The following is a 13,710-nucleotide window of genomic DNA, read 5'->3' as shown; positions in this document are numbered from 1 at the left end:
TATTGTAATGACCCAGGATTTATACTGTTACACGACTGGTCTATGGACACTGTGTGTGTGTGTGTGTGTGTAAGCAGGGAAGCGGTAAGGAGATGAAAGTTCACATCAACGCGTACAGCTGAGTCAGACTAACTGCTGTGTGAATGTGCAAGACTATTTGTTGTTTTTGGTGTGGCCCAGGCTGACAGGGGCCGGGAATAATTGTCCCAGTAAACCGTGGATTTGAGTACCTGCCAGTTGTGTGCGTCTCCTTTCTTCATTTTCCACGGTACGCTACAATATTAATTTGGCCATTGTAAATCATTTTGGGAACAAAAATACCAATATTCGTTATAAGGCGAAACACAAATAACTTGCTCTCCAATTATGGACCCCATCAACCATGTTATAACGGGGTAGCACTGTAATATGTATAATGTTATGCAATTACATATCTGTTACTGGCATGCTGTATATCTGATCTTTAGAAACGCTAACTGGTTTCTCAGTATCTGCAGACTTCTGATTAGTTTCTCGAAGAATATTTTCAACTTCAGTTTTTGCTGCCTGCATTGCTTCAGGTGACCTTTAGTAAGAAAGAAAGAAAGAAAGAAAGAAAGAAAGAAAGAAAGAAAGAAAGAAAGAAAGAAAGAAAGAAAGAAATCAGTATATCATAAAAAAGCAAGATTATATCTTTCAGTAGTACACTATAAAATCTACTACATAAATGTGTTTTTTCCCAGTACAATAAACATACTTTTTACTTGTATCTATTATTCATTCATTGTAACTCATATTTCTTCAGATGAAACTTAGTATACTGTATACTTTTAACCTACAGGGTTTTTTGTGCATTTTATCGGATTACAAAAATGAAGATCTATGAATTTTGGTAATCGATAATAGAGAAAAGGATGATTGGCTTCACAGAATGGGGCTGTCAGTTGAGCAATGCTGTGTTCACTTGAACATCTTTATACATGCAATGATAGGTACTTGGATCACACAGAACATTTGTGGTGACTGGCTGCTTTTAACTACAATAATGTTTCAACCCTGTTCACCTCATGAAAAAATAACACATTTGTTAACATCCAATGAGTAGCTAATATGATTTTTTTTTTTTTTTTTTTTTTAAATCAAACAGCATCAACAAGTATTTCACTTAAACCGGCTAACTAACTATAACTTCTACAGATTTTATACTGTGTAATATACTAATAATGGTCAAGGAACTGGAGTAGTTTTTGTTCAATTTTCATTGGTTTAGATAAACGTGCACTTGTGGTTTTACATTATATGACGGAACACAACGGTCCTCAATACTAGCACTAATTATTTAAATCAACTAGGCTGTGTCAGCATAGTAGGAACATTTGATGTGGATCAGTCAGTGAGAATAACAATGTATACAAGAAATGTCCTTTAAAAAAAAAAAAAAAAAAAGTATATCTACAGAAATGCATTCTTGTTCACCTAGGATGTAGGTTTGTTCGAAATAAAATGCATATATTGCACTTTTATTTAAATCAAAGGATGATAATTGTTCTACAGATGTAATGCCACAGACCACAACTCTCTCATTTGCTGTTTTGATTCTTAATTATTTATTTTATGTGTAAATTCAGTGTATAAAATGGCAGCCAAAAAAAAAAAAAAAAAAAAACATTCAACCACTTGAAAAAGTCTGTGTAATAAAAAGATGTTGAAATAAATTATAATTGAGGTAACTGAAATTAAATAAAAAAGTGACCTAAAGATCACTGAGACATAAGAGAAAGGAAGGCAATTCAGAAAGGTAGACTAAAGATTAGCAGAAAAACAGTTCTTCGTCCACAAACTGTAAAAATAATCTGGATGAGTCTCTGTGGCAAAGTGGGTAAGTGAGTTCAGGTGAAGGCAATGCAGCAGTGTAGAAGGAACAGAAAGACAATGATATCCAGGTGCAAGGACGTTTATTGAGTTAACAATGTCCAGAGCCTGACGTCAAACAACTGTAAATAATAAATGTTGTAAAGTGAAACAGTGGCGTGTATCACTTTGTTTGTAATTTACCCTGGTTTGACCCGCAACCAAAAGTCTTGTTTTTTTACAACCGACACATTACACAAAAACACATACACAGGTCCTACAGTGAGTGAATTAGTGCTCGCGCTGCAAAGACAGTTCTCCTTGAAACAAAGGGAAGTGCTGGTGTCCGGGTTTGATGCTGGCCTGTGGCTACAGCTCCGGATCGTGTTAGTAGTCTTAGAAACAAACAAACAGTTTACTAGACAAACAAACAAACATGTTTAATCACCGGTTCTCCTTTTAGGTTTGTGCTCTAAACTTCACTAGCATGTTTATTTCACACCAATTATTGTGCAGTTGAAGGTAGAACAATAAAGACTTTTACTATGTTACTTCACATTTATGCAAAAACTGCAATACAAATGTACATTTGCAGTTATGGTAATTGAAAAAGGGAAATTAATTTAAACTATTTTACAAGGTCATGGAGCTTAACTAAAATTTAACTTGAAGGAATGATTTAAAAACAAAACAAAAAAAATCAGCTTTTAACATTTGTGCTTTGTCAAGTTTGTACTGCCTTCCACTGTTACCAGTTAAGGTTGGTTTATGCTTCTCTCGTAGACAAAAGCCGTATGTCAGCTGCAGACACTTCTGCGGGTGCGCCAGAAGGACTGAAGTGTGCGCTCTTTCTTTCTCTCTCTTCCACAAATTTGCAGACTGTTTGACGCAGCAAAGTGTTCTCATGAATGAAGTGAATGTGTAAATTGGCTCATATTTTTATGAGCAGCAAACAAGTAAAACTGATCAGCTGTTCTCCATACTGCCTCCGACCAGACGTCATGAACAGCTGAGCAACGTTACTGTTTTGATGAGGAAAGTAAATGAATGAACACTTTAAACTGGTAGAATAGCAGGTTCTATTACTGTATTGTAACAACTCGGGATTTATACTGTTACACGACTGGACTATGGACCCTTTGTGTGTGTAACCAGGGAAGCAGTAAGCTTGGCTCAGCTGGGATTGATTGACGTCCATGTAGGTGGGGATATGAAAGCTCACATCAACGAGGACAGAGCTGACAGCTGAGTCAGACTAACTGCTGTGTGAATGTGCAAGACTATTTGTTGTTTTTGGTGTGGCCCAGGCTGACAGGGAATGTGATTTGATGGGGAAAGTAATCGCATACAGAAAATAAATAGCGACTTATTAGTGACTCAAATATATAACAAGAATAACAATAATACAAATAAAAAATACATTGTATTCATTATTATTGTTATTATACAAGTGGTTGCTGTGCATGGTAGCCTATGTAAGCACTAATATTCATTTTAGCAAAGGTTCATTTACGCTTTAATTTCATTCCGTATAGTTGCAAGTTTAAAATCCTGTTCTGTTGTTCATGTTTATTGTGTTCCTCAAAAAAGTGCTTAATATTTCTGTAGAAACATTGCCTTGTGATTAAGTGTGCCTTGCATTTCAGATCTCCAGAGCAGCAGCTTTTTATTTTCCTCTCCAAGAAACAACAGACCTATGGTCCTTGTGAAATGTATTTTGTGACACTCCTGATTAAGTGTCAGTCCAATAGAGCACTTTCTAGCTTCCATTTCAGCCATACCTGCACAGTGACATATCAAGCTTATTGTCACGTTGGGACTGAAACAATTTAGAGCTATTAAATAAGCTCTTAAGTGTAGTTAGACTAGCTGTTTTATATAGGATCAGTTAAGGATCAGTTAAGTGTATCAATTAATATTATTCCATTTACATAATACGTGTTTATGAGGGAGTAAAAACACCTGTTCCTTTTACATAACTACCATAGAACCAAAAACTGTAGTAGTCATCCCTGTGACATTCAGATGGACAGTTTTACAGTAAGGCAGTGTAATAGGGTGAGGTGTTACATGTGTGGATCTTCACCGAACAGTACTGAGGCAGACAAACAGAGCATTGGGTGTTGACACGCAACACAGGTGCACAGATTTAATAAGCACAAGTGCTGACACTAGGGTGTTTGCTCAATTAGTTGCTTAGCAACGCGTCTTCTGTTGCGTGTCCCAGCTGCTTCCATAAAGACACACATGCACTCAAGTCACAGACAGACATACTGTTCCTGTAGGTTCCTCTGCATTTCAAACTAAAGGCTCAACCATGAGCACCAATGTGCTTTCAAAAGAACTCCAGGACAAATTTGGTGAAAGGCACAGATCAGGGGATGGGTATAAAAAAAAATATCAAAGGCCTTGAATATCCGTTGGAGCACGATGAAGATGATTATTAAGAAGTGGATGGTGTATGGCACCACCAAGACACTGCCTAGATCAGGCTTTCCCTCCAAACTGGATAACCAAGCAAGAAGGAGACTGATCAGAGAGGCTACCCAACGGCCAATGGGAACTTTGCAAGAGCTACAGACTTTTATGGCCAAGATTGGTCAAATTGTGCATGTGACAATATCCCAAACACTCCATAAATCTGGTCTGTATGGTAGGGTGACAAGAAGGAAGGCATTACTCAAGAAAGCCCATCTTGAATCCCATTTGAAGTATGCAGAAAAACACTCGGGAGATTCTGTAGCCATGTGGCTAAAAGTAATGTGGTCTGACAAAACTAAAATGGAACTTTTTGGCCTAAATACAAAACGTTATGTTTGGCCCAAACCCAACACTGCATCACCCAAAGAACACCATCCCTACTGTGAAGCGTGGTGGTGGCAGCATGATGATATGGGAATCGGCAGGGACTGGGGCACTTATCAGAATAGAAGGGAAAATGAATGGAGCAAAGTAGAGAGAAATCCTTGAGGAAAACCTGTTGCCCTCTGCAAGAAAGCTGAAACTGGGACGGAAGTTCACCTTTCAGCATGACAACGACTCAAAGCACACAGCCAAAGCTACACCGGTGTGGCTAAGGAACAAAAAGTTAAATGTCCTTGAGTGGCCCAGACAGAGCCCTGGCCTAAATCCAATAGAAAATTAGTGGCATGACTTGAAGATTGCTGTCCATTAACGCTCCCCAAGGAACTTGACAAAGCTTGGAAAGTTTTGTAAAGAAGAATGGTCAAATATAGCCAAATCTACGTTCCCAAAGTTGGTAGAGACCTATCACAACAGATTCACAGTTATAATTGCTGCCAAAGGTGCTTCCACCAAGTATTAACTCAGGGGGTGGAGACTTATCCAATTATGATCTTTCAGTTTTGTATTTTTAATATATAATTTTTTTCTCAATAAAAACTTTTTTCCCCTTAAATGGTGTGTAGATAAGTGGCACAAAAACTCCTCATTTAAATGTATGAAACTCTGAGGCACTGACACAACAGAATGTGAAAAAAAGTTCAAGGGGGTGTAGACTTTCTATAGGCACTGTACATGTAAAAGTGTTAATGTTACATATACAGACAGATAGCTGCACAAACAGACACAATTCCACATCTCCTCAAAATCTATCACGCTCAGTAACTGTATTATAAATAATGTTAATGTCAAGTTTTATCACAATTGGACAGTTGCTTTCCCAGATAGATAACATTGAAGTGTAACTATGCACTGATCTGCTATGTTACTAGTTTAGTAGAATGCTAGTTAAGTAGAATCCACATAGACAAAGAAAAACATTGTAGAAAATTCCTTTGTATGAAATCAACATGAGGTGTAGCTCAGTGGGTGTTAAGCTTTTATCAGAATTCTTTGATTAGTACATAAATACAGGAATTAGCCAGCACAGTAGGATACACAACTCCTTGGAAACCAGTCAAATGAACCATATAAGACAAATAATCAGTAATAACCCTTTGAGTGAAAATTACTGAGGCAGCTGTGAATGTTCAGAACACTTACCATAGATAGTCAAGGTTTTGCAGCTGCTATTGTATCAATAGTCATTTTAAAATGATCTCTTCGGACTAGCAGGGTTCAGATTAGCAAGATTGTATTGTATAAGAGTTACTGATAAACTAAGCCTTCTTTGCTTTACTTTAACAGTGATATACTACTGCACAGTATTTGAATCTGACATATTATTCCAGTTTATTAGAAAGGCGATTTTGTTGTTGTCCCAACTTTCGTACATTGACTAAAGGTTGGGAAAATGTACTCGTCAGCTGTTAATTTAATATGCATGGTTTGTAAAAATGTTGATACAGACATGTAGTACATGTAAGCAGGAAGCCGGGGGAACCACTGAGGGTACTAGCGGCAGTGGTAGAGGGACTAATCAGGAAGGCCTATGCACACATGACCCTACCATGAAAAAGTCCCATCCCTGCTAGTGCTATCATTGGCTGCTTCAAGGTTTAAAAAAATAAATGTTGGAAAAAAAAAGTTTATTTGATAATTACGTTGCTCTTATAATTCTTTAATAAAGAAACACAAAATCTAGTTATTATTTGTGATGACCTTATTTTTTTTGTTGAGGATGAGAGATTGAATTCCCTCTGCCCAGTGCGGGCATTGAGATGTCACGAGGATAGAACAAGAGCTCTGCGTCAGTCTGACCAGCTCTTTGTTTGTCACGAGACACGGACCCTAGGCCAGCCCCTCTCGAAACAACATCTGTCGCATTGGATTGCGGACACAGTGTCGACTGCGTACGATGACCTGAATAACAAATAAATGACCATAGGTAAAATAAACTCCTTATCACTGATTGGTACTGAAAATGGAAGGATTGAATATAATCGCAGAGGCAGGAAATCTAACCTTGAAGTTAACACGTTTTAACCGGTTCCTTTCCATTTTAAGTAATATCTTGTTCCCTTCAAACATGTTGGGGCAAATATGATTGCCTGCCCTGGGTGCTAAAATGCCTAGTTATGCCTCTGTGCTGCTATACCAAACTGTAGCTTCATCTAAACCAAGGTGTACACAGGGTACATTGCAATACTACCCCAGTCGACAAAGACCCTACCTGTATTAATTAGTGGCTGATATTCACTATATGGTTGTATGTCATGAATCGTACTAAGTGTAGGGTGCAAGTGTAGGTACATTTGTCTGTGACCGTAACTGAAGTCAAGAAAACAGGTACTATTCCTAACATTCAGCATGGTTAGTTAGATAAGTTAAAGCTTATGTGCTATTGGACTACTGTATCTAAAACCAACCTCAACAGCAATGTATGTAAATAGCACCAAATATGGTTTAGCCAGAGCTTTTTTGGGGGGGAAAAAAGGACAGTCTGAAAGCACTCTTCCCCACAGTTTCTACATTTTGAACAAACTTTCAAATAAGCATAGGAGGGTGATAGATGATGCCTACCGTTAAACTAGGCTGAGAGTAAATAAACAGAAAAATCAATTTGGAAAACAGGACATGGCAAATTAAGTATTCTTAAATAAAAAGAACAACTGCTGCAGCTCATTCATCATTTTACGAGCTGTTTATTTTATTACTCAATAAAACAACTTGCCACATGTATAGGCTATTAGCATATTCATTGCATAGATTTTGATAACTTTGCTGTTTCTGTGCCAACAATCTCAGACTATTGCATGTGGAATTTCATAGAAATGGGTGATAGGGTTATGTAAACTGCTTCTGTACAACAGATAGTAACCTTGAATGTTTTTTTCTGTATGAACCTTGATCCTAGTGCCATACTACTGAGGTGGTTCTGTATTAAAATAATTACCAATGGAGTGCAACTAAAATGTAACTTTCAAACAATAATTAAACTTTTCATTGGGTAATCATTTTGTCTTGGGTTAGGGTTATGTATTTATATATGTGGGGTAAAATACTTTTTTTCAATACTGTTTCTACTTCTTTACAAGATATCTGCCACCTGTAAAATAAAGCCAATTTTGTAATAATTGAACTTCTGTAAATACATTTTTAAACCTAATAAAAGAGCCGCTGGTATTACTTAAAGTTTCACACAGTGAGGGGTCTTCTTAATAATCTGTGCAACTAATGGCTCAGAATATAGCTTATAGGAAACATCCATTCACTCATTGCATCTCTTTTGAATATCTTGCTTATTCGAGTCCTAAAACTCAACAATTTAATTTTTATTTTAAGTAATTATTGCTTCTCTTTGCAATGCCTAGTAACAGTGCGTGGCATTAAATAGGTACGTGAGATGAAAGGGGAGATACAGGGTACTAGGAGTGACTCAGTCTACATTTCAGATACCGACTCATTGTTTTCTCCATTCACACCAACTAAGTGCCAACACTTATCAATCTTTTACTGTATGTCGAAATATAGATGTGTGTCTTAAAATAAATAATAGTATGCTTAACTGTGCACATTGTAAAAAGTTGTTGTGGCTATATATTTAACTCAAAGTTGTAACATGTATTTACTTATTTCACCCAAACTATGACCTGCATAATGGATACGGTATCAACTGTTCACTAAGCACTACAATTAAATGTGTTTTAATTGAGTTTTTAATTGTTTTTCTCTTTTTCCTATAGCCTTGCATGTGTATGTGCATTAAATAAAAAAAAAAGACACATATGCATACCAATTTACTCTGACACCAAACTGTTGCAATAGGATTCTTATATTGGAATAGAAATATATCAGTAGCATACTTGACATATTCTCTTATACACAGTTTAAATAGTTTGCATACAGTCTACCTGAAAACCTTCCAAAGCAAAAATGCTACATACATTCTGATGATATTTATCCGTTGAAATACACATGACAGTAATATATTTGTTAATTTAATGAAACAATTTGTATCTACAAAATACAAAATAAGATTATATCTGCTACAAAGTTTTAAAAAAAATGGTTTTGATATATTGAAAACAAGGAAGCTATTATCATGCCATGCAGATGTAGCTGTTTTAGCATCAGCATGCAACAAACAGGGTTTGCATGTGTAGGCACTGAGCTATTTCTAATATAAAATACAATATACAGTAAGGCATGCTGTGAACACTGTAGAAAATAAAATCATAAAAGTATCACTGTCAATATTACTGAAAATATGCTTTTTGTATATACATTCATACAAACAGTTTTGTGTGTGTGTGTGTGTGTGTGTGTGTGTGTGTATATATATATATATATATATATATATATATATATATATATATATATATATATATATATATATATAATCAACCTGTGTGTATTTATCTATCTATCTAACTAGATATATCTTTATTATCTATGTACATAACGGTCACTGTTTATACCTTATTTCAAATATACAGAATATACAATCCAACATTTTAGTATAACTAGTTTTTCATAGACATTTCAGCTTGTACCTAAAATCAACATCATAGGTGGGCTGCAAAATGCCTAGTCCAGCTCGAGACTGGTCCAGGGGTGGGATTTTACCATTTTTATCTGAAAGTTCCATCTCGAAATAGGAAAGCAGAAGAGACAAAAACTGCTTAATTTCATGCACAGCAAAGAAGCGCCCAGGACACTTAGTCACTCCTGAGCCAAAAGGCATGTAGTAATATCTTAATTTGTGACCATTTCTGTAAAAAGCGGTCTTCTCTTGGCCATTTTCATCCAAGTACCGATCATACTTGAAGGTCTGTGGATAGACAAACATGGTGTTAGGACATTAGTTTCAGAACATTAAAACTGTTAGAGTCTTCTACATTAAAAAAGACTAGTTGAAATGTTTGCCTGTTACGTATCTTTTATATTTGTAAATGTAGCACAATTGAGTGTTTAAGAGTTCTGAGAGAAAAACTATTTCTCTAAATTAGTCACACCATACCTCAGCTATGAAATTTGAATTAAGTTTCCAAATATTAAAGTAAAAATAGATTACAGAGAAACCTGACTTAACCACAGTGAACGTGCTTTACACAAGAACCTACACCTCTGTCATTTATTGAGTTTTACTGCCTGGTAAGAGACAGTGACTGGTAGCTCAGGAAACCATAAAGACAAGTTTTACTGTAATTAAAAAGCATTCTTCTTCTGCATGTAAAACACGAGTTAACGTGAATGTGTGTTAAATAGTAGTATATACTTGACTTACAAGAGGATCTTCATAAATTTCAGGATCAAAATGTAGTAGCTGAGGGTACAGGGCTATTACATCATCTTTACGAATGTTGTATGAGTGGCTGTTGTCCAACTGCAATGCAAAATTCTCCTTGGCAACTCTGACATTGAGAGATGCACTTGACAGTCTCATAGCTTCCTTAATGATGCTGTCTATAAAATGAAATGAAAGAAAAGTGCAGTATACTATATTAAAAGTTGCTTTCAAACTAAAGGTCTCATTAATTCAACACATTTTCTGTTTTATAACATGTTTTCATATCAGCATCTCAAGATCTAGGGTTTTAGTGGAATGGTTGTTGAAGAAAACTACATTATTAAATAGTAGAGGTATTCAATGCATGCAGTACTTACCTAACACAGGCATTTCATCCAACTGCTCTTTCTCCAAGAAAATGTGTTGGCCATCTAAACTTGCTTTTTGGCCAGAATTCTCTAATGTTTTCTTTACTTCATCAGTTGCTGCTTTCATTGCTTCTGGGCACCTGAAAAAGTAAATGTTATTATAGTATTGGTTTTCAGAAAGAAAAAAGTAATTTTTAATGTAAACAATAGGCCATGTTCACAAATATTTACTCTCTATAGATAAGTTGAATAAAATCTGATATCTATTAAACTGTTCTAGAATTGCTTGAGTTCTTAAACAGTCATATACTTTAAATAATTCATTGAGTTAATGCTTTGTATGTGGTAACATGAACAAGTTGTGAAAGTCCTCTAAAGACAGTCTACCATAACGTTTGTCCTTGGATTTTATTGTAGAAAAATTAATGCATTGCTTACCTAATCAAATAAAATAAAGTCCAGAATGTGGCAGGCAATGTGTTGGCCTGTGATGCCCATAGCACAGCTACATGGGTCCGTGCTTTACTCATATCATCAAAAGTAGATAAGGTGTCATTCAGAAACATTCGGAGTGAAATGAGGTCGGACACATTCTGCCTTTTACTGAGGTTTTCGTGTAGGAGAGTCTTTGCCAGATTTTCTCTGGCACTATGTCCACTTTTGAACACATGGATTGGGAGGCCAGCTACGAGGGCAGGAAAAATCTTGTCAAACTCTTTAAAGTTTTCAAGGGCATTAAGGACCAGTGCCCTCTGTGCTTCATGTCTGGCAAGAGTTTTGTCTTCCTGGGTATTGAGTTCTTTGCCAAAGAGTGTTAAATAGCCTGATTCAAACATTACCCTGTAGCAGAAAGCAAAAATCCCATCTGTCACCCAGTCTTTAGAGTTGATTTTAAGTGTGTTTGACTGCAACATAACACACTGGAGGTTCTCCATCATTGTTTCTGTGAGAGTCTGCAAGGCTTCGCCCTGCATTGTTTTTATGAAAGTCTGGTGCAGATTCTCAGTTGTGTAGCCATCACTTGGATCCATACTTTCATGTCCGAAGGCCTAATGGGAAAAAATTATATTCTGGTTTGAATCATGTAATAAACAAAGTTATATTTTTTTGCATCTTTTTTTTTTTTTTTTTAATGTTAGGAATATTTAAGAACTGCAATACTGTTGGCAGGCTTTACAGTATATGACAAACTGTCATACAATGAATAGTATTTTATTACCTTGACAGAGGCAGTGAAATGAAATTTTTTCCAGTCCAGATGCCTTCCATGGCGAATCACAGAGTGGTATGAAAATGGGTCAGTGAGGAAGTGAACATATTGACCAGCAATTTTGCATGTGAAGATGTGTCCATACATCTTTTGCCTACAACGGAGAAACTCAAGAGGGTTGGCGCCAAACTGCAGGGCGCAGCCAAGGTACGGGATTAAGCCATTCTCTACAGGGGGCTCTCCTGGACGCCTGAAAGATGAAGAAGGCACTGTATAATAAATTATACAATAACTTAATATCTGCATTTTCAATGACAAATGCAATTCAAGTACTGTTAATGATCAGAATATATAAAACAGCATTTTCGACACATTCATTTTACAGTAGTCATTTTTACGACCAATTAAAGACCAAATGATTTTAAATTGCTCACCCTTGGTTGTTGTTATTGCAGATATACACACAGTTGTAATATTATTTTCGAACTCACTAAACTGAAACATACTATGACACACACCTATATATATATATATATATATATATATATATATATATATTATATATATATATATATACACACACACACACACACACACACACACACATATATATATATATATATATATATATATATATATAGATATATATATATTAGATAAGTTGTTTATATATATTCATAAAGTACAATTTCTACTTTCAGTCATTTCATTTTACTTTAAATGCAATTATTCAAAAAGTTTAAAATGCCATTAGGGCCGATTAAAGCTTGACTTACCTTCTTCGTATTCCCAGTATGAGCCACAAGCAACAGCACAGACCAACCACAACTCCCCAGATCAAAGCAATACTCAGAATCATTGCTGAGACACTCTAAATCAAGAACCAGAGCTGCACAAGATCTCCCTAAGGATGAAAACAGATATGTTGATGATGCAGTGTGTTAACTTATTTTATAGTTGGTAGTTTATTAATAATTTACTATTTGACCCAATATGGGATCAGCCCTTTATGGAAATCAGTCAGAAAAGCTTTAATGGGACAGTTCACCAAATTGCTGTCCTGTCCTTGAACTAGTGCCATGAACACACACACACACTTTTTTTTGAGGGTGTGGTTTTACTGCTTCTAAACTATGATAGAGAAAAATAAGTTATACATCAGAGAATGATAAAGTGTACATTCAGAAGTTAATATTAATTTGATGTTGTAATATTTTGTTGTAAATTAAACAAAAAAATACATAATTATAAATGTTATTTTAGACTAATGCTAAATGAATAATAACAGTATATCCAGACAGCTAAATTAATGTTTGAGTATCAGAATCAATTACTTACTGTAAACACACACTGTACTGTACATTTATATCTAGAGTTGTTAAGCTTAAAAATTTAATTTTTGGAATAATCAAACTAACAACAACAACAACAAAAAGTATAATTTGGAACATTATATCACTTATAACGTTAGACTTAATATAATGTCAATTATGTCAATATCACTTTGTGTGATAGGGCTACAAAATGTATCACATTGGCTGGGGCTTAAGACAGGTTGTCAAAAAAATGTGGTAGCCCTTGTGTAAATATAAGCACCTGTAAAGGTGCTTTTGTTGGTCAGAGCAACAGACTGCACAGAGATCAAATTTTTATACGCCAGCAGATACAAATGCAGTTATCCCTAAATAATTCTACTTGCCAACATTGTAGTTCTTTATTTTTTATGTTAGTTTTATATTGTTTTGAATTTTTGTATGGTTATAGGTTTAGTATTTTGCTTTGTATTGTGTTTAGGATGCCACTGTGGGATTTTGTTCCATATTTGAATGAAATAAATCAAGAATCAGGGCAGTTACAATTGACAAGTTTTTTCTGTTAAATATAATACAAACCTACAATACTGTGCAATATTGTAAAAAAATAAGTTAAAAAAAATAGATAAAGGGCTGTATAGCTCCATGTCTGTGGGCAGAGCAGAATATGAAGGGTATCAATATATAATGAAAACAATGTCATTTTTTGAATAGATCCCTGTGGTACAGCCTTTATCTCATCATTCCTCCGCCTTTTACCCATTGTCGCCTTTCTGATAGATAATCATGGAACCAATCAGCAGCTTTATCTAACAGACCCAGTGCCCCCAATTTGTAACATAATAAAAAGTGGTC

General features: G+C 35.4%; 1 protein-coding gene across 1 annotated transcript; it reads right to left on the bottom strand.

Annotated features, from left to right (window-relative positions):
• Positions 1-9,078: 9,078 nt before the first annotated feature.
• LOC121313830 (cytochrome P450 7A1-like) lies at positions 9,079-12,436 on the bottom strand. The gene is made up of 6 exons (XM_041246623.1): positions 12,319-12,436; positions 11,552-11,792; positions 10,771-11,381; positions 10,342-10,472; positions 9,962-10,140; positions 9,079-9,505 (listed from the first exon to the last, which is right to left on the bottom strand). Exons 1-6 carry the CDS (start codon positions 12,399-12,401, stop codon positions 9,206-9,208), a joined length of 1,545 nt encoding a protein of 514 aa, XP_041102557.1. The 5' UTR covers positions 12,402-12,436; the 3' UTR covers positions 9,079-9,205.
• Positions 12,437-13,710: the final 1,274 nt, after the last annotated feature.

This window comes from Polyodon spathula, chromosome 4, assembly GCF_017654505.1.
Source record: "Polyodon spathula isolate WHYD16114869_AA chromosome 4, ASM1765450v1, whole genome shotgun sequence".
Lineage (NCBI taxonomy): Eukaryota > Metazoa > Chordata > Actinopteri > Acipenseriformes > Polyodontidae > Polyodon > Polyodon spathula.
This window is presented reverse-complemented; position numbering and strand designations above follow the sequence as displayed.